The sequence below is a fragment of the Phyllobates terribilis genome, unplaced genomic scaffold (genome assembly GCF_046119375.1).
Source record: "Phyllobates terribilis strain yellow unplaced genomic scaffold, ASM4611937v1 Scaffold_7__3_contigs__length_470593459, whole genome shotgun sequence".
Classification (NCBI taxonomy): Eukaryota; Metazoa; Chordata; class Amphibia; order Anura; family Dendrobatidae; genus Phyllobates; species Phyllobates terribilis.
In genome coordinates, this window is record NW_027362767.1 from 292,969,846 (window position 1) to 292,992,591 (window position 22,746).

Sequence of the window (22,746 nt, forward strand, 5' to 3'; positions counted from 1 at the left end):
GCTCGTTATTCAAGATTTACGAGCGTGCTTGGGTGTTTTTCCGAGTATCTTCGGTGTGCTCAAATGATATGTTTGAGTCACTCCGTATGCATGATTTGCAACTGTTTGACAGCTTTAATACATGTTTCCTATGCATTCCTCACATGTATTAAAGCTGTCAAACAGTCGCAAGTCATGCACACGGAGTGACCCAAACATAACATTCAAGCACGCTGCAAATACTCGGCGAGCACCCGAGCATGCTTGCCGAAAGGCTTAACAGAACACGCTCCCTCATCACTAGTCACAAGCTCTCAATGGAAGTCTATGAGATCCTCGTTCTGGCTTTCATGGACTTACATTGACCTCTGGCTCGCCCAGCAAACGCTGGAGCAATCCTGTAGGCAACAATTAGCAGAAGATGACCAGAGTGACGCCAAGAACAGCAGAAGATGACGACCAATAAGGATATTGGTGACACCACTCCAGTAGTAAAAGGTAAAAAAAAATGCTGGAGTGGTGTTTTACTGTTGAAGAGTGTATTCAATTTTTTTTTTATGCAGTAGTGCCTTAGGCAAGCAATTAATTAATTCTAGTGATGTCCAGCATCGCCTGCCTGCCTGCCAGCCATAAATTCTTCTTCAGACTACAAAATACTTTTTCCTGCTTGCGCTAAATTAAGAGTCATTCTTTCTTTGAAGTAAAACATTGTTTAAAAACAGGCAGTGAAATGTTTTTACCTCACAAAAAGAATCAGCTGTGATCCCCTGCTGTAATGTCTGTATACTCTTTTCCTTCCTCCCCCGCCCAGGAGATGTGGTATGATCAGACCATGTTCCTGTACCGGTCAGACACAGCCATTACACAGTACACAGCGGGGGACATTTATAAGATTATCTCAGCGCAGGGACAGTTTATTTAAACACATCCAATTGTGGAAGTTATTATTCCAAGATCTATTGATTAAAATAAACTTTCGTTTGTGGGAAAACCCCTTTAATTAAGGTGATACATATCCATACATACTGTGTTACAGCTTAAAAATCTCGGCATAGTACATCTGTTGGATGCTATATATCAACAAAACCGAAGAAATGGGATGGCTATTTATCAGACAGACTTCAGTGCCTCTAGAAGGAAACCCATAAAAGCACGAAAATGTAAGGAGACAAGACACTGTGGAAGCAGAACAGCGAGGAGGCATGGCAGAGGAGAGGAGTTTGATCTGGACTCTGGGGACAGGGAATCCAGCTGAGGAAAAAACAGCACGTGTGCAAGTTCTGAGGTGATTCTGGCGCCAAGGAGAGAGACGGGAGGAGCAACAGCAGCATCCGGAGCTCCTGTCAGGAGGAAAGGTGCCGCTTTTCCGCCCAGCCCAGATGTCGACGGTCAAGCCCCGAAGATCTGAGCGCCGCCAGTCAAGGTTCCCAGCCCAGACATTGATAGTCAAGTCCCGAAGACCCAAGCGACACCAGTTAAGGTTCCTCACCCGGGTGACGTCTGTGGACAGAACGGGAACAGGTTGCGGCAGCACGGTTCTCAGACGTGTGTGCCAGTGACAGGACATTGCAGAAGCTCCGGGGGTGTCGGTTTGGAGATTCACGGTCAGGCCGGCGACCAGGAAGGACACGTGAGATGGGCCGTTACCTCTTACAGAGACATATGGTACTGGGCACGGATAGATGGAAAGACAATAGTCAGACTTCAGACAGAAAGGCCCACAAACAAACAGCAACTGAAAACCACCGCAGTGAAGGCCTGGCAGAGCATCAAAAAGAAGGAAACACAGCGTCTGGTGATGTCCATGAGTTCAAGACTTCAGGCAGTCATTGCCAACAAAGGGTTTTCAACCAAGTACTAGAAATGAACATTTTATTTACAATTATTTAATCTGTCCAATTACTTTTGGTCCCTTTAAAAACAGGGTGGCACATGTTAAGGAGCTGAAACTCCTAAACCCTTCATCCAATTTTAATGTGGATACCCTCAAATGAAAGCTGAAAGTCTGAAATTCAACTGCATCTGAATTGTTTTGTTTAAAATTCATTGTGGTAATGTCTAGAACCAAAATTAGAAAAATGTTGTCTCTGTCCAAATATATATGGACCTAACTGTATGTTCTCCTGATATTTGTTTTGGCTTTCTCTACGTTCCTCCTACACTCCAAAAGACATTCTGATAGAGAAATAAGATTGTGAGCCCCGATGAGGTAGTGAGTGATGACAATGCATGTAAAGTGCTACAGAATATTGGCACTATGTAAGCGAGCAAATTAAATAGTTTTATTTACCCTGTTATGAGTCAAATCCTTGTGCTCATGTGCATGAGGCCTTATACTGTTGCTTTTAGTTTTTTTTCTCTTGTGCCTCTTATTTCCTATGTATCTGGATGTTTCTCTCTCCTCTAGATCTTTCCTGTCCTTTCTGCAGCCTGGCTTGGGGGTTCTGTCTCGTCACCTGTCACAGCTATTGACATTCTTATTTCCATCTTTGGTGCTGGGCTGGCTCCCATTGAGTCTAAAGATAGCGCCATGTGCCCGGCCTGCAGTGTGGAGCTCTCCGCTCAGTCCGCTCCTGTACTACTGCTCATCTACAGGTACTTGCCTCTTATTTTCTCACTTCCTTCTGTTATGCGTCTTTCTTATGACTAATCTGTATTTTTCTTCTTATTAGTCTTAGGGTCAATGGACCGCATTTCCCTCATCAGAGACAATCGGTCCCATTATGCTACTCACACTTTGATCAGAGTGTGATCCGATTTTCACGGATGTGGAGAATGCAAAAAAAAGTTTCTCCTTCTTTTTCATTCAGTCTGTACGTGAAAATCGAACTGCACTGCACTTGGATACCATCCGAGTGAGGTCCGTTTTTTTCAACGGACCCATAGACTTGAATGGCCAAGTGTGTTCTGATTGTCAGAGGCAAATTGTGCTTGCTGCAATATTTTTTTTTCCTTGGACCACTTGATCTGAGGAAAAAAAATCAGACATGTGCACGGCCTTATTGAATAACATGCGGATGAGTACGATCTGTCAAAACGAAGGATAGCACTTGTCTAATTTGTATGGTCGTCTCCACGAGCCCTAATTCTGCTTTGTGAAACTTCTTCTATCATTACCATTAGTACTTATAGATCCCTGCATTCTGACACCTTCTCAGTTTTGTGCGAATACTTATGTGATTTTATACTAATCAATCAATTATCCGTACCCTTCAGTCTATATAATTCTTATGTTTCACTTTTCAGACGATATTGGATTTTTCTCTTCATTTCCGCACCTCTCCTTTGACTACTTCATAGCCTACTTCCCTTCTCTTCTCTTTGGTATTCTGTAGCCATTCCTGACATGATGAGCTGTCAGGGGATTAGTCTGACTAATACACAGAACACAATGGACCATTATTTGCTATGTTATAACAAGGGATGCGGACAGCGATTCCTCCCCGACAGCAATGCTGCAGGTTAGTGTCTTTTATGTTCAGTGTATGTGCATTTTGTAGAATAAGGGTACGGCATGTACAGGTGGGTAGCAATGATGAGGTATTTATGTAGGAATCACTTTGTGTAACTCTTGTCTCCAGACTCTTGTCTCTTTCATCCGGGATACCCCATTTTTCATGATGCTTTGAAGGTCAGTCTCACGTCTTTTCACCCATTATACAATACTTCTGCTTGCTCAAATTGCCTCTTTTAATTCCTTTTATTATGTGTCTCTCCTCTCAGGGCTGGTCTTGCTGTAAGAAACGCACAACAGACTTTTCTGAATTTCTAGCTATAATGGTATGCTATGGTCTTTTTTTTTTTTCTAATTTTAGCTGAGATTTGAAGAGTTTGTAATATTAATATATCTAAAGTAATACAAAATTGGCATAGCGAGACTTATAGGCCATGCAATGCTGCTCTGGGTATTTAAATAGCTTCTTCAGAGAGAAAGCGGACAGAAACGTTAGTGCCACCTATTGGAGGTCGAAATTTTAAAATTAAAGCCTTCAAAGGGTCTTGTCACATGACTTGGTAGCAAAACGCCTGAAACACAGGTCTGCAATTGGAGTGACTGGTTTGGCTCCCATAGAAGGCGGATATTGATTTTTAGGATTGCTACTAGAGATGAGCGAACCCGAAAGGGGTTCGTACCGGACAGTTAATGTCCAGTGGAAAATGCCTAACACTGACTTCTGCCGGAAGTCCGTTGCAGAAAGAGGAGAGAGAGAATTTTCCTGCTCAAAAGTTCAGGTCCTCATTGTTTTCAATGGGGTTTGGCTTCTGGCTCAAGTTTAGGTACAGGTCTGGTACCTGAACCGAACTTTGGAATAAGGTTCGGGTCGGGTACCAGAACCTGAACTTCCACGGGTCCGCTCATCCCTTCATGGAAATTCTATGATCCCTTCTTAGAGGATAGCAGCTTTTATCTGAGCTCTTCCGCCCCTTGGTTTTATCAATTTGTGCAGATGTCCGCTCCGAGACCTACATTGATTCTAACTTCTCTATTACATGTCTAGGTTTTAGAACTGCTCATACACGTTAACAATTTAAGCCTAGTGAAATGTATTCCCTAGGAGCTGAGATCTCTGGAAATAATGCTGCCGGGAGGGAGGGGAAGGATTATCAATGGTTATATGATAGCTGGTCAGCTGTAAGGACAAGCCCCAAGACAGGCAGGGTGTAAATATGTACTGGTGTACTTTGTCATCTAAGATAGATGAGAGAGATTTTTTTTTTACCAGCTCCAAAATTTGGGTTCCAATTGTTTTCAATGGGGTTTGGGTTCTGGCTCAAGTTTTGGTATCCGAACTGAACTTTGGAATAAAGTTTTGAGTCTGGCACCAGAACCCGAACTTCCATGGGACCGCTCATCCCTACTCATGAGGTACATGCCCAACAGTAGCCAGAGTCTGGATGAAAACTTAATAATAGAGAGCCATAGAAGAAATCTATACCACTGTGTACTTTTCTGTGCAGTGGTCTTCTGTATGGGGATGCGCAGTTCACAGCACTTTTCTATATAATTAAAAAAAGGTCTGCAGGCACCTACCAGCCAGACGCAGGAGAAATGGAGACATTTTTGGCCTCTGTCTGGTAAACGACGGCAGCGTTTCCCCAACTCCGTCCTCACGGCCTCCCCACACATCGTGTTTTCAGGATTTCCTTGCACAGCCGAGAGAACTTGTGGCGGTTTCTGATGCCTTAATAATAATTCCATCACCTGTGCCATACTATGGAAATCCTGAAAACATCACGTGGGGGACCATGAGGACTGGAGATTGGGAAACACTGGTCTATAGGAATGTTAAAGTATATGCCGGGAAAGGTCTGTAACCTATACATTCAGGTAAGTGCTCGTAAGCCCCCCCACCCCAATGCATATTAAAATAACATCAGCTGAACATGCCGATATTAACAGATGCAGCTGACAGTCCGTGTATAGGGTGTCCCTGACAGATGATTATTAGGAGATGATGATCCAGCATGTCCAATTTCAGATTACTGATCCTTTTGCTCTCCTTGAGATAAGCCACACTGAGAGGAGTTTGGCAGGAGCTCTCTCATATTATACATAGGAGCGCTCAGACAAGCGGTTGAGTGCCCTTGTATGTGTTTTAGGTTTTAGTGTCCTTGCTTTGTTTACGGAGTTTTCAGTTCTGCACCTTTTATGTGTTACACAATGTTGCGTTCCCGGTTTTTCGGTATCTTTACGTATGTCTATTCCAGGGCTGCACCAAGGGTTTTCACAGCAATGAGAAACCAGCTGAACCCTTAAAGCCTGACATTTCTGGAAGTAAAAATGCATCTGACGGCCCAGGATCCAAATCATGTACAGAAATCATTGTACAAGGTCCCAAATCTGCAGAAAAGATGCAAAAGGAGAGACCGAGGTAATGACAAAACCTGTAATGTATTTGAGAGATTTTAGTGCATGTTAGCAAGATGTAGGGAAAATATGCTCGTGTGACAGCTCAAAAGTTTGTAGTCCGAAATCATGACATTTGCATAGGTTATAGAAGCGCTCCAACACAAAACACTGGGGAATTTTCAACTATTTCCAAAATTATTTATAATATGTACACATATATAATACATGTATGTACAGTATATATGCAGTATATGTACTTGGACTCAATGGAACAACCAGGGCCGGCTCCAGGTTTTTGTGGGCCCCGGGCGAAAGAGTCTCAGTGGGCCCCTTTAACACATACCACGATTCATGATGCACAGATACCGCAGAGAAATATATATACAGTGTGTATGTGTGTGTATATGTATATGTATATATATATATATATATATATATATATATATATATATATATATATATATATATATATATATATATATATATATAATGCACAGTGCCTACAAGTAGTATTCAACCCCCTGCAGATTTAGCTGGTTGACACATGCGGAATTAACTAGGCATTGTGACATTTGTACTGTAGATCAGCCTGGAAGTGGGAAATGCACTGCAGCAAATTTATTTTTTTATTTTTTTTTAAAAACGTTAAAAGTTAATTCAGAGTGTCATTTATTATTCAACCCCTCAAACCACAAGAATTCTGTTTGGTCACCCTAAAGTATTAAGAAGTAGTTCAGGCACCAGGAATAATGAGCTTCACATGTGTGGATTAAAGATCTCTTTTTCCAGCCTTTTCTGACTATTTAAGACCCTCCCCAAACTTGTGAACAGCACTCAGACATGGTCAACATGGGAAAGACAAAGGAGCATTCCAAGGCCATCAGAGACAAGATCGTGGAGGGTCACAAGGCTGGCAAGGGGTACAAAACCCTTTCCAAGGAGTTGGGCCTACCTGTCTCCACTGTTGGGAGCATCATCCGTAAGTGGAAGGCTTATGGAACTACTGTTAGCCTTCCACGGCCTGGACAGCCTTTGAAAGTGTCCTCCCGTGCCGAGGCCAGGCTTGTCCGAAGAGTCAAGGCTAACCCAAGGACAACAAGGAAGGAGCTCCGGGAAGATCTCATGGCAGTGGGGACATTGGTTTCAGTCAATACCATAAGTAACGTACTCCACCGCAATGGTCTCCGTTCCAGACGAGCCTGTATGGTACCTTTACTTTCAAAGCGTCATGTCAAGGCTCGTCTACAGTTTGCTCATGATCACTTGGAGGACTCTGAGACAGACTGGTTCAAGGTTCTATGATCTGATGAGACCAAGATCGAGATCTTTGGTGCCAACCACACACGTGACGTTTGGAGACAGGATGGCACTGCATACGACCCCAAGAATACCATCCCTACAGTCAAGCATGGTGGTGGCAGCATCATGCTGTGGGGCTGTTTCTCAGCCAAGGGGCCTGGCCATCTGGTCCGCATCCATGGGAAGATGGATAGCACGGCCTACCTGGAGATTTTGGCCAAGAACCTCCGCTCCTCCATCAAGGATCTTAAGATGGGTCGTAATTTCATCTTCCAACAAGACAACGACCCAAAGCACACAGCCAAGAAAACCAAGGCCTGGTTCAAGAGAGAAAAAGTCAAGGTGTTGGAGTGGCCTAGTCAGTCTCCTGACCTTAACCCAATTGAAAACTTGTGGAAGGAGCTCAAGAATAAAGTCCACATGAGACACCCAAAGAACCTAGATAACTTGGAGAAGATCTGCATGGAGGAGTGGGCCAAGAGAACTCCACAGACCTGTGCCGGCCTGATCAGGTCTTATAAAAGACGATTATTAGCTGTAATTGCAAACAAGGGTTATTCCACAAAATATTAAACATAGGGGTTGTATAATAATTGACCCACACTTTTATGTTTAAAATTTAATAAAATTCAACTGAGCAACATAACTTTTTGGTTTGTAAGATTTATGCTTCTGTTCATAAAACCTACTCTCGTTTGCAGTTTGAAGGCTCTAACTTATTTGCATCTTATCAAACCAGCTAAATCTGCAGGGGGTTGAATACTACTTGTAGGCACTGTGTGTGTATATATATATATATATATATATATATATATATTAGTACAAGGCCAAAGATTTCACTTCTTACATTACATGAGCGATATCTATAGTAAATTCTACAATAGCTCAGAAACCGGCGAATCCTTGCAGTGCACAGTGCAGACCGAACAGTATAGTCCTCCATACAGTATTATGGGCACCACATAGTCCTCCATACAGTATTATGAGCCCCATATAATGCTCCATTCGAATACTGGCCCTCATATAACACTCCATACAGGATGCTGGCCCTCATATAACGCTCCATACAGGATACTGGCCCCCATATAATGCTCCATACAGGATACTGGCCCCCATATAATGCCCCATGCAGGCTGTGCCCCCCACATAATGCCCCATACAGGCTGCTCCCACCCCCGACACACATAATGCCCCATGCAGGATGTCCCTTCCCCCCTCCATATAATGCCCCATGCAGGATGTCACTCCCCCCCTCCATATAATGCCCCATGCAGGATGTCACCCCCCCCCCATATAATGCCCCATCCAGGATGTCACAACCCCCCATATAATGCCCCATGCAGGATGTCATCACCACCCACCCCCAATCATATAATGCCCCATGCGTCCATACATAAAGAAAAAAAAACAAATACCTCACTTCTCACCTGCTGCCCCTGCTCCGACCGGACTCCTTGCCCGCACCGCCGTCTTCCCGCTCTGCGCTGCCTGTGACGGTTCAGCAGAGGGCGCGGTGGAAAGACATCACAGCACCCTCTGACCTGAGACGTCACAGTCAGAAGATGCGGAAGACATCTGAGCTGCTGCGGAGGCACGGGGAGAGGTAAGTATTGTGCCTCTGGCTGCCGGGGTCCTGAGCAAACAGGGGGGGCGGGCACTGGCACCGCACCACTCACGGGTCCCATATTGCACAGGGGTGCCCGACGGCGAGTGGGCCCCCCCCGCCTACTCAGGGCCCCGGTACTTGCCGGGGTGCGCCGGGTGCTGACACCGGGCCTGGGAACAACAAAGCTCAAAAGACTCCACCATGTCTTTTTGTGCATTTTCACTTCAGAAATTGCTGCCGGTTTCTTCATTATCGAATGGAGAGAAAAAAAACTACCAAAAAAATCACATTACAAAAAGACCCCAAAACAATGGAAAAAGGCTTGAAAAAATGCAGAAGCTGAAAAAATGGCGATGCAGGCATTCGAGAAATTACCAAAATGACATTTCATGAAAAAAAATGCCAAAGTGCCCTTCCACTTGGAAAACTAGTCAGGTTCGCCCAAGTTAAAAAGGATGTTGTATGCACATACCGTAATGTTGGGGTTCACAGGAACCTTTGATTGCTGCCTTCTTTAAATAAAATTCTTTGTGGCATGCAGAGAGAAAGTTGGGGTCATTACATGATTGGAGTCCATACATTGTATGAGCTTAAAGCCCATGGTCCATTGAAGGGCCCAAAGGCTAAGTGACGATATTATCTGTTGATACTGATATATACAGTATACCAGTATCTTTTTAAAGTTAAATAAAAAACAAAAATCCCTCAGAGATGTAAAAAAATACATATAACCAGACTTTTTTTTTTTAATACATTTTATTTCTTGTAAGTGTATATTAAATAAAAGTCCCCAATAATAGAGATTTTTATGTTTATTTGGTATTGTCACATCCATAACATGCGGTACAATATATTTCTAACATAATTTATAATCTTTGCCTGTCATTAAAAAATTATAATATAAACTGTTGTGAAATTGCTTGTTTTGCCAAAATAAACATTAAAACGCATTAGAGCGAATCAAGCTTCATCCTGTACAAAACAGGTCCTCTTGTAGTTAGTTTGTATTAAAAATAAAAAATGATGACCTCCAAAATGCTAAAACAGAAAAAATAAAAAAATAAAGTTTATGCTCTCAAAGTCTTAATTGTCCCCATCCGCGAACTTCCAGGTCTTTTTAGATTATATTTATTAAGAATGCAGATTTGTTGCAGAAATTTTTCTAATTGTCCCATTTTGTTAACTGGGGCTTGTAGAAATCCATTCAGATGGATGGAGAAACAACCTCCTTCAGTTGCATGTTTCGAGAATTTGACTATCAGCCATCATAAGGGTATGGCAGACTTTATCCCAGTAGTCATTAGATGGCCATATAGATCTCATGATGGGTGTCCAAACTGGATGCTTTTGGCAAGGACCAATTGTTAGAACTCGTCGTATATGGTCCAGCCATCATTATTATAAATAAGGGTATTCAAGTACTGCTGCATAAAACGATCATCGAACAGTATCTGTCTAAATACAGATACAAAGTGCTCCTCAGTGCATAGAGGGTGTGGGAACGGATTGTGATTGAATCTTTGTATCTCCCGCATTGTGTCGGGTCTTCTGGATGTCATGGTGCCTGCGAGGGTTCTGCGCACAGGAGGTCATCGGCGTCATAATGTACACTGTGACTCCTGGATGCCATGGCACTCGGAAGACCTGGTACAGTGCTGGAAAAATGAAGTTTCCATCCTGAGCGGTGGAGCTTCCGTAGATGCGGTTAATTGCAGAGGGGCCGGAGAAGTCAGTGGTGAGGTGAGTATAACGATTTTTCTATTTTTTTAACCTTTTGGATGGCGCATTATGGTTCAAAAAATGGTGGCCAGTGGACGCCATTGTGCTGAATTCACGCGGAATCAAATTACAAAAAAATCAGCAGTTTGGCAAATCTAGATTTTTGTAAAATTCGTGTAGAATTTAATTACACTCAAATTTATTCGCTCCTCTCTGGTCACCAGTGCAATGACTGGCACAGCGTGGAGGCATCAGTGTAGGACAGAGAGAGGAAGACCAATTAGTAGCTAGTTGCAGTAAGAGAAATCGTGAAGAGTAGCTTTTGGCTAAAAGTTATCGAAAGTGAATGTGTAGACTGTATATCTGTAATATCATCAACTGATAGATATTAAAGTAGGCTGAACTGAATGTAACTCTTGAGCTGAAGAAAGTGTGAAATACTATTCTGCAGTATAAACACAAGCTCATTGTCCAGTTCTGGTTACTTCTAGGACACAGGAACAGATGAATCCTCTTGTGCTCAAAGTGTCTCGATCACTTGAACAAGAATTGGAGAAGATCACATTGCAGTCAAATAAAGAATCAGAAAACAAAGGTCGGTGATCGTGATCAGACGTATGGATTATATCAGTACTTTGTGTCTGGCTGCACAATTTTTGAAATGTTTGTCTGGTTTCAGTTGACACGTCAGTAACATTATTGGGGACAAGGTGTAAGCACTCAGGATGTAAGGAGGTGAGCAGTCCTAATACTCTAGTGATGTAACACAGCTATCTGGGCGATGAGCAAAGAACATAGTATGGTCTTCTTATACAGGTCTACCAAGGGCCAGAGAGTGAAGTAGCAAGCTGTGTGTATCACCCCGGGGTGCCCGTCTTCCATGAAGGGTAAGACATACAGAATTCTTATTAATACAAAATTGAAGGCCTCTTTTTATTTTACATCCAGATGATCATCTTTGCATATACATAATTTATGCAATACATTCAGTGTATACATAAAAAAAGGGATTATGGATTTGTAAAGTATCTTAATGTTTTTCTTGCTGCTCTGTAGCATCTTCTTTCTCTAAATTTCATGCTTAGCTTATGGCTTTAGGACTTTGTACAACCTCTGAGATAAATAGAGCCACAATATGGCACCTATAGCAGTCATACCCATATTTCTATGAAAACATTATAGCATGTGACATAGGCCCTCACATTATGGGATTTGAATATCTTTATAATGTGGTGCAAGAACCATGAGGTGGCATAGGTTGAAGCCTTAAAGGGAATCTGTCATGTAAGTCATAGGAAGCTGAATAAAATGATACCTTGATGTCTTATTACAGAGAAATCCACATTTTTCTTATATGTAAATGAGCTGTTCAGGACTATGGGCCGGACACTGATCAGCATGAGAATCTGCCTCCAGAGATTACTGAAAATGAAAAGATGTGAGACATGTAACTAACACAGAACAGCAGAACTGAACTTTGTCTTCTTGCAAACACATTTGCTGCAGCTCTCACAGCTCTGCTGTATTGTAACACCCTCTGCCTGTGAGCTGGAAGCTCAGAGGAGCCTGCAAATGTGTCAGGTATAATCACACACAGCCCTGCAGTGACATCAGGAGACCAGAGAGCGGCCATCACACATCACACTGGTATCTCCTCCTTTTATTTATAATAATCTCTGGGGGCAGATTCTCATGCTAATCAGTGTCCGGTCCATAGTTCTGAACAGCTCATTTACATATAAGAAAAACGTGGATTTCTCTGAAAAATAACATCGGATCACAGATATGAAGATATCATTTTATTCAGGTCCTGTGACTTACATGCCCATATAGACGGGCTAGGAGGGTTGGTCCTACTGACAGATTCCCTTTAAATGGAAGTTTTTTGCTGCCCATCTGAGAGCATCATGATGTAGGGGGCAGAGACCCTGATTTGAGCAGTGTGTCACTTTCTGGGCTGCTTGCTGCAGTTCTGATAAAATCAGTTTTATCTGCTGTAGATCTAGCAGTTCTCTGAATGCTGAGCTCTGTATAGCCCCGCCCACACCACTGATTGGCAGCTTTCTGCCTGCACACATTGTACTCAGAATCACAAAAAGCTGCCAATCAGAGGTGGGGGTGGGGCTATACAGAGCTAATGAATATGGAAGGCTACATGGTGGAAGGTGCCAGTACTGATAATCTCCTGCTAATAAAACAGCAATTTTATCAAAACTACAGCAAGCATCCAAGTAAGTGACACATCGCTGGAATCAAGGTCTCTGTCTTTACATCATGCTGCTCTCAGATTAGGTGGCAAAAACCTGGTGACAGATGGGTGGGTGGGCAAATAAATGTTAGTATCAGACCACTGTCCTTTGTAAACATGTCTGCTGATAAATGCTGATAAATGACAAACATGCTTGTATGTCGTTTGCAACTTTTATGCAGACATTGAAATACTCATTTTTAGGTAGCTCATGTAAATATTATTGTGCTGCCGACAATAATATAACTATGTGAACAGTTGCACTAAAGACCATTCAGTCACATATAGCATAATGGAATTTGAAGTACAATCTATTTGGTCCTATATAGGTTCTTCCCTCCAGCTCTTAGGCCTCGTTTAGACATCAGTGATTTTTCTCGTATGTAAAAACACGTGACTTTGATCAGATTTTTATCTGTGTTTCGTCGATGTTCCTTTTTACCATAAGTATTCCATTAGTGTTTTTCTAAACGTAAAAAGAAAAGAAACAATGGAGAAATGTCTCCCACCCAATACAATGTTAAAATGGATTGCACATGAGCAACAGTGTGTGCTGTCATGATCTTTAATGGATCTATAGACTTGTAACGGTAATTTTGATCCAAGACACGTATGAAAAATTGACACGTCGCCTTTATTTTTTTGCGGATATGTAAACAGCTCCATTGATTATAATGGGCACATGTTCTATCCATGAGATACACTGATAGAATATGTACATGATTCATGGATGTTTGAATGAGGCCTAAAATGATGCATAGGGGACCTAGTTTGTGCTTTAGGGCTTACAGCAATTGGTTCAGGAAAAAGAACTTCCCCAATTTTTTTTTTTGCATCCATTTTGATCATTTTTCCCCAATGAGTCAACGTTACCTATGATATCATAAATCAAGAGTCAAAGCTATCTAGAAGAATTTTAACAGCAACATTTTGTAAGATTCAAAAACTATCCATATACAGTGGGTACGGAAAGTATTCAGACCCCTTTCAATTTTTCACTCTTTGTTTCATTGCAGCCATTTGGTAAATTCTAAAAAGTTCATTTTTTTCTCATTAAAGTACTCTCTGCACCTCATCTTGACTGGAAAAAAAAAACAGAAATGTAGAAATTTTTGCAAATTTATTAAAAAAAGAAAAACTGAAATATCCCATGGTCATAAGTATTCAGACCCTTTGCTCAGTATTGAGTAGAAGCACCCTTTTGAGCTAGTACAGCCATGAGTCTTCTTGGGAATGATGCAACAAGTTTTTCACACCTGGATTTGGGGATCCTCTGCCATTCTTCCTTGCAGATCCTCTCCAGTTCCGTCAGGTTGGATGGTGAACGTTGGTGGACAGCCATTTTCAGGTTTCTCCAGAGATGCTCAATTGTGTTTAGGTCGGGGCTCTGGCTGGGCCAGTCAAGAATGGTCACAGAGTTGTTCTGAAGCCACTCCTTTGTTATTTTAGCTGTGTGCTTAGGGTCATTGTCTTGTTGGAAGGTGAACTTTCGGCCAAGTCTGAGGTCCAGAGCACTCTGGAAGAGGTTTTCATCCAGGATATCTCTGTACCTGTCCGCATTCATGTTTCCTTCAACTGCAACCAGTCGTCCTGTCCCTGCAGCTGAAAAACACCCCCATAGCATGATGCTGCCACCACCATGTTTCACTGTTGGGATTGTATTAGGCAGGTGATGAGCAGTGCCTGGTTTTCTCCACACACACCGCTTATAATTATCACCAAAGAGTCCTATCTTCGTCTCATTAGACCAGAGAATCTTATTTCTCATAGTCTGGGAGTCTTTCATGTGTTTTTGAGCAAACTCTATGTGGGCTTTTATATGTCTTGCACTGAGGAGAGGCTTCCGTCGGGCCACTCTGCTATAAAGGCCCGACTGGTGGAGGGCTGCAGTGATCGTTGACTTTCTCCCATCTCCCTACTGCATCTCTGGAGCTCAGCCCCAGTGATCTTGGGGTTCTTCTTTACCTCTCTCACCAAGGCTCTTCTCCCATGATTGCTCAGTTTGGCTGGACGGCCAGGTCTAGAAAGACTTCTGGTGGTCCCAAACTTCTTCCATTTAAGGATTATGGGGGCCACTGTGCTCTTAGGAACCTTGAGTAATGCAGAAATTATTTTGTAACCTTGGCCAGATCTGTGCCTTGCCACAATTCTGTCTCTGAGCTCCTTGGGCAGTTCCTTTGAGCTGATGATTCTCATTTGGTCTGACATGCACTGTGAGCGGTGAGGTCTTATATAGACAGGTGTGTGCCTTTCCAAATCAAGTCTTATCAGTTTAATTAAAGACAGCTGGACTCCAATGAAGGAGTAGAACCATCTCAAGGAGGATCACAAGGAAATGGACAGCATGTGACTTAAATATGCGTGTCTGAGCAAAGGGTCTGAATACTTATGACCATGTGATATTTCAGTTTTTCTTTTTTAATAAATTTGCAAACATTTCTACATTTCTGTTTTTTTTCAGTCAAGATGGGGTGCAGAGTGTACTTTAATGAAAAAAAAATGAACTTTTTAGAATTTACCAAATGGCTGCAATGAAACAAAGAGTGAAAATTTTAAAGGGGTCTGAATACTTTCCGTACCCACTGTATTCTATAGGTTTGGTTACTATTATTTTAAAAATATCATTTTTTTCCATACTTCATTTACTTTTAGTTAGTGAGATCTTCAGATTTGTTATTTTTATTTATAAAATTTACTTTTGGAGACCTCATCCTTTTACCCTTGAGGTCAAACCATTGTTTATCCTGTGGTTCTCTGTCCTGGGAATCCTATTTTTCCTGAATATTTCTGCAGAAGTGCTGACATTTTTGTTTTATAATTTTGTCTTCATGATATTTGTGCCTTCTTCTGGAGGTATTGTACATTGCAGTAAGACGCTGAATATTTTGTATAGATGCATATTGCATCTATTGCTGATGGTTTCTCTACAGGATGAAGTACTGGTCATGCTGTGCCATTCAAACAAGTGACTTCAATGAGTTTCTAGACCAGAAAGGATGCAGCACAGGGACACATCTGTGGGTGCAGCCACCTGAAAAGCAAGTAAGAGATGAATGTACAAGTATGCATGTAGGCTGAATATCTAATTCTCTGTTTGCACTTGTGTTTTGCGCCCCTTCAGGGTTTCCACTGCCTATTCAGGTACTTTACATTGCAAGAATAGAACAGTGAAGAGTAATATTCTTGTCGTCCAAAATCCTGAAACCTGGGCTTGATAACTGTTTTATTACCGGGATGTGATAAAAATAATAAACAGATCATTAAAGGGGTAGTCCACCTTTGGGGACATTTTTTTTTTTTACTTAAATACATGTATTTGGGGCTTAAAATCATTTTTATAATTGGGTTTCATTAAAAATGTTGAAAAAAAATAAATTACTGTGACGTATATTCAAGGTATAATACATTATATACCTAATACTAAAGGGGCATATGCCCAGTTAGCAAAAAAGTCTTCCACTAACAGGCCGATTAAAACTTAACATTTATTACTTATATAACAAAATTATAGGAATTCTAGATCAAGGACATCTGCTAGATGCATTGATCATATACAGTCATGGCCGAAAGTGTTGGCACCCTTGAAATTGTTCCAGAAAATGAAATATTTCTCCCAGAAAATTATTGCAATTACATGTTTTGTTATACATATGTTTATTTCCTTTGTGTGTATTAGAAAAACACAAAAAAAAAATGAAGAAAAGGCAAATTGGACATAATTTCACACAAAACCCCCAAACGTGGGCCGGACAACGGTGTCATCGGAGAATGGGACAGTGGACTTTAATAGTGTGTTGCCCATGTTTTAATCACTTCTTATCTGGATAGGATTCAATAATAATAGTAGACCATAGAAAAGTTCCTGTTAGTGGAAGGCTTTATTGCTAACAGGGATTCTGCCCCTTTTAATATTGGATACTGTATATAATTCATTATACCTTCCCCAGGTTGAATATATCTCATCGTAATTTTATTATTATTTTTTTTCAACATTTTCAATGAAATATAATTGCTAAAATGATTTTTAACCTCAATTACATTCATTAAGCAAAAAAAAAAATGCCCCCAAAAGTGGAGCAACTCTTTTTAAGGGATCATTTTTTTCTAACAGGCTAAGCAGATCTATAATATGGCACCCATTGCCTGATGTAACTTTGATTTCATATAGATAAATGCAGAGGGTGGTGCGGGTGGGGGAAGGGAGTTGTACTGTTTTTTTTGGTCACGGATACATGTGTAATCTGTAAAGAAGAAAAATCGTGGCGTGTCCCACTGCCTCTGCAGGAGATCAGACAGGTATAGAAATCTGCTTGCAAATTACACAGATTATCTAGACTGGCCTGCACAAGACACTTGGTCCTTTTATGATAATCTCCTGCTGATAAAACACTGATTGCATCGAAACTACAGCATACACCCTAGTAAGTGACGCATCCCTGAAATCAGGGTCCTTTTCCCTAAATCATGCTGCTCTCAGATTAAATAGCAAAAACCTACTGACAGATTCCCTTTAAAGAGGTTATTGTCCTGGATTAAGATGCTTATTGTTCTCCAACTTTTGGCATTTGTAGATATTATTTTGCACCCTGGGAGTCATGACATTAGTAGCACCTGTTACTAGGGCCAAAACCATATGGTAAAATACATTTAGTATTCAGTGAGACTTCTTTCCACTTCTATGAGTAGAAAGTGGCTTTCAGCATACAAGACCAACTGCTCTATGGCATATAAATGGTGATATTTCTTATAGTGATTGCTATAATGTACATGGCTTCTATTGGATGTTTCTTACTCTTTTTTTGTTTCTTTTCAGAAAGTGTCATGTCGGTATGACTGGCACCAAACTAGCAGCCTTGTTGTCATCACAGTTTATGCCAAAACGGCTCTACCAGATGTAACTAAGGTTTTAGCCAATCGTACCCAGGTAAGGAGGGAAAAGTGACACAACCAGAAGATGGGTCGGTAAAGGGAGAAAGAAATGTAAAGGAAAGAACTGACGGCTCATATTATTTACTAGTGACTTTTGGGGGCAGGAATGGTAGAGGTCAAGGGGACAAGAACAAAAGTTTTCTTCAAAAGTTTTCAAACATTTTAATCAATAGATCTTGGAATTATAAATTCCACAATGTTATGTGTTAAAAAATGTTCCTGTGCTGAGATAATCTTATACATGTGACCCTGCTATTAGTGATGGGTCGTTTGTGTAAGAACCTAGACAAAGAGTCAGCTCCCTGCTGTGAACGACGGGAGCCAGCACCCCAGTGAGAGCCATTAAATTCTCTAAATTACCCTCACTGGGCGTAAAATTCCAGTGTTCGGCAAACTTAACCCTGCCCACCTGAACCAAACCCAACTCACTCATCAATTTAATTGGCTGGCTGCAAGTAGGCAGAGTTTCAGTCGCGGGTGGGTGGGGTTTCAGCCTTGTTAACGTTATCTTAATCATATTTAATAGGGATCCATTTAGGATCCAAACGAGTCGGCTTTTTGGTGAGCGGAGCCAAGTGAGCCAGGTTGCCAAAAAGAGCCAAACTGTCCATCCCTACCTCCTATGTACTGTGTAATGGCTGTGTCTGACCGTGCAGGAACATGGTCTGATCATACCACATCTCCTGGGCAGGGGAGGACGCAAAAGAGTATACAGACATTACAGCAGGGGATCGCAGGTGATTTCTTTTTGTGAGGTAAAACATGTTTAAAAACAAGAACCAAAAGCTTTACCTTCAAGAAAGAATCAGGAGCGATCCCATGCTGTCCTGTCTGTATACTCTGTTGCACTGTCAGACACAGCCATTACACAGTACACAGCAGGGGCACATTTATAAGATGCTCAGCACAGGAACTATTTTTAACACATCCAACTGTGGAAGTTATTATTGGTCCAAGATCTATGGATTAAAATTAACTTTGTCCATGGGAAAAACACTATAATGTGGAAATGAATAAACCTCCTTCTCTCTCCTCGCAGTTGGACATTAAGATTACTTTTGAAGGCAAGAAGGAATTCAGTAAACAATTGGAGTTGTGGGGTGTAAGTATGACTTTTCTAACCACATTTGTAGAGAAACCAATGAATTGAACACGTCACTTTATACAAAATGAATCTCCATTCTTCTGGCATGCTGACACCTTCCGGCTTCCATTTTGCATATGAAACTTTGTCAAATTTCTTCCAGGTTATTAACCCCGAAAATTGCTTTGTGAACATGCTGCCCACAAAAGTGGAGATCACACTTAAGAAATCTGACCCTGTGACATGGGCCCGACTGGAGCTTACAGTGGCTTCTCCGCAGATCACAGATGACGCAGAAGCTAAGGAGCCTGCGGGAGCCCCTGCTGTGGATATTGATAGAGAGTCGGATGATGACCTCAGCTGGTCAGAAGATGAGGAGCCTTGTGATTGAGACAACGACCATGTATCTGATCCCTGTTTAAATCCTCTATTATGTCCATACTTTATAACACTTCTAGGTAAAAATAGCCTTTTACTTCATGTACATGTCACTTTCCTCTCTTCCATGTGACATATCCCCTCTCAGTGCTACATTTTACATGTCAGTCTTGGACACTGTGTAGCTAATGCACATATTTGGGAAATCATTTTCTCTTTAATAAAAGTTTTGCTACAATATTGTACTTTTTTATAGATTTGATTGATTTTATTTTAAGAGTATTAGTAGTTACTTCTGTATATCTGACTTGGGCTAGATGGCTGTCACAATCTCTGTGTAGGTCTATGGTAGTCAACCATGGAGACTATATGACCTCCAAGAACAACATTCTCATTCATTGTCCAGAAGGGCCACCTCAGTAAATTGTTTTACTGTACTACTGGAACATGCTTTCAAAAACTTATATTGTTTGTGAGTTTACGTCCAATCAGAATGCCATGCCTAATGGTGCCTGCTATTAATAGTGCCGTCAATGTATCAGCAATTGCAGTGCTATCATAGTGTCCTCATTTACAATGACATTTGGACCCCAAACCAGCAGCACTTTGACTATCAGCGACGTCCTCGTGTGGAAGGCAGCAGTACGGTTCCCTGGGGCCAAATCCAATTGCAATTGAAATAATCAGATTTTTTTAAAAAACATGAAGCACACAGTAGATTTGCTGAAACAAAATGCAACAACATTTAGCAAAAGTTTTGTGAGTAGTCCTTATGTTACAGTATAGCTTTTAAGGGGGCTGTCCAGTGAAAATATATGTTATTGCCTTTATTTTGGATAGGCGATAACTTCCTGATTGGTAGGTATCTGATCGCTGGGAGCTGCACCGATCTGCAGAATGGGAATTTTTATCCCTAACAGAGCACCATTAGCCCCGGTACAAAAGGGAGTAGTAGATTGGATGCCCAGCCTCCGCTCTATTCACTCTCTATGGGGCTGCCGAAAAATCCAAGTGCAGAGCAAATGAATGGAAAAGCAATCAAGCATGCACACTGCCATGTCATTCTAAGAGCTCACGCACACTGGCATATAACAGAGCCGAGGGCTATGTGATGTGTTATCAGATAGCACTCGTCCCAATGCTATTCTATGGAGCAGGGCAGATCTGCAATTTTTTTCTCATGCCAATTCGGCAGGAGAAAACAATTGTAGCATGCTGTGAGTGCGTGTGAAACATCAGACTGCACTCAGATGTCATCAGAGTGCAGTCCAATTACTGCGGACGCACAGACAATGGAGAAATTAAGTACTCTGCCTTCTCCACACCTGTGATATGATTGTCATGCGATATAATCAGATCACACTAAGGTGATACTCGAATCAAACGCTGTCAGAGTTTGATCTGTGTGACATTAGCATGACCTGCTCTATTCTTTCCCATGAGAGAATCGGGGGCTGTGTAATCTCAGCCTTACAGGGATAAAGGATGCCTATTCAGCCAATTGATCCCAGCGTCTGGACACCTACTGATCAGCAAGTTCTTACCAATCCCAAAAAGTGTTGTAGGATCAAAGCTTATAAAGGGGTTGTCCAGTGAAAACAAGTTATCACCGACTTCTCTGTGGAATAGGTAATAGTTTGCAGATTGGTGGGTGTCTGATTGCTGGGACCCGCACCAATCAGGGATATGGGGAATTTTTATCCTCTAACAGTATTTTTTTCCTTGTTACAAAGTGGAGTTGTAGATCGGATGCCTAACTGCCGCTCCATTCACTTTATATGGGGCTGCTGGAAAAAACCGAGTGCAGCGCTCAGAAGCCCCATAGAGAGTGAATGTTTTCTATGTCGAGCATGAGCACTGACTCTCCAGTCTAACGGGTCCCAGTGGCCACACTCTCACAGATCAGCAAGCTGTTACCTAACCCGCAGATAGGTGATAACTAGTGATGAGCGCAAGGGCTCGTTACAGGAGTTTGCCGAAGGTGCTCGGGTATGCACGGAGTATCGCGGGTGCCCGAGTGACAGAATAGAGTCCCGTGGCAGCATGTTTCATGGCTGTTAGACAACCACAAAACATGCTGGGATTGCCCATATTTGTCAGACATTCCCCACATGTTTTGTGGCTAACAGCCATGAAACATGCAGCCGCAGGGACTCTAACCTGTCACTCGAGCACCCGCGATACTCAGTGCATACCCGAGCACCCTCGACAAACTTGAGTAACAAGCACTTGCACTCATCATTAGTGATCATTTGCTTTGACTGGATAACCCCTTTAAATTAGCCTGTTATACCATTTACACACATTGGAATTGATTTAGCCTTTTTTTTATTGAGCTGAAGACCTGGGCCAAGCACATAGCTTTGCCACCTGCTAGGAGCCTGTAAAGTCCAAAAGTGTTTGTGTTGCTTTCCCATATATACTCTGTGCACTGCATTATGTCGCTACAGAATTCTCCCATAAAAGCCTTGCATCTGGAGGACAAAACCTCTGTGAAACAGCTGGCAATGAACTAAACCTTTGAGGTTTTTTCTTGTGGACTCATGCATATGACTCGCCCCCAGGGCCGTGGGGTACTCGGCAGCTGGGCCTCTGGTTGCCGGGTGATATCACGGTGGCTGGCCCGGTCCGTGACCCAGGGCGGTCAGTGAAATGGGGGGATACTTTTAGATGGGTTTTTTTGGGGGGTTTTCGTGACGCTACCTGTGGTGTCTGGTGAGGATCACCAGCGCTGCAACAGTCCTCTGAGGCGGATGGTAGGGCAGCTTGTGATGGAATGGCTCCCAACAGGTGGAGCGGGCCTCAGGGCAGTGAAGATGAATGGAGGGGTGCGCTGGGCGTTGTAGTGCAGGGAGGGAAATGGCACCGGCAAAATAAAGGAGTGGAGGCAGCTCAGTGCAGTCATCCAAGCTTTACTCACAGTTCTTTGACAGTCCACAGGTGCACTGTACTGGTGCAAGCCTCCCGCGTCGCACTGCGTTCACCGGGCAGGGGTTCAGTCCTTCCTCAGGCAGATCGGGAGTGCCTGACAGAACCCCACTTTCCAATGTACCTTCCTAGACCGACTTCACGCTGGGTCTTTACTCCCTCCTGCCCTGAGCTTCCCACTGAGGATCCTGTTCGGGTGCTGCGAGGTCCCCCCTGTCCGTCGGAGTTGCACAGACCTGCTCGACCTTACTTTTGGATTGAAGTGGGAGTTTGGCTCCCGGCTATAGAATTCGGAAGCCTCTGGTTTTTCCAGCCGAGGCTTGAAGCTGCACGACTGGGCCAGGGGCCGGTCCCCTTCTTGCGGTCTAGATCCTCCTGACACTTGGCAGGTTCTGGGTGTACGGGTGCCGCCTGCACTCGCCGTACCCCCTAGGATCTCTTCTGTAGAACGGAGCTTACTCCCTGCTCCCCTCCTGGACCTCAGTCCTGGGCCCTTCTAGTGGAGCAGAGCTCCTAAAGAGACTCTGCTCCCAGACTGTTCCTCTGAACTGTCCCTACACTGACTCTCCTACTGTAAAGATGTCTACCTTTTATATATCTACTGTATGAGTGCTCCCATGAACTACTTCCTCCACCCACACCCACTACTGCTTCCCCCTAACTTTGGGTTCCCCCCACCCCAGCCAGGGTCAGAGCTCAGCAGAAAACTACATTGCGTCTTGCTC

General features: G+C 42.6%; 1 protein-coding gene across 1 annotated transcript; it reads left to right on the top strand.

The window, feature by feature from the left end:
• Positions 1-2,481: 2,481 nt before the first annotated feature.
• ITGB1BP2 (integrin subunit beta 1 binding protein 2) lies at positions 2,482-19,338 on the top strand. The gene is made up of 12 exons (XM_073637880.1): positions 2,482-2,574; positions 3,226-3,440; positions 3,561-3,610; positions 3,703-3,759; positions 5,689-5,852; positions 10,946-11,049; positions 11,134-11,189; positions 11,271-11,341; positions 15,633-15,744; positions 17,516-17,626; positions 18,671-18,733; positions 18,879-19,338. The coding sequence occupies exons 2-12, from the start codon at positions 3,326-3,328 to the stop codon at positions 19,104-19,106; spliced, it is 1,131 nt and encodes a 376-aa protein (XP_073493981.1). The 5' UTR covers positions 2,482-2,574; positions 3,226-3,325; the 3' UTR covers positions 19,107-19,338.
• Positions 19,339-22,746: the final 3,408 nt, after the last annotated feature.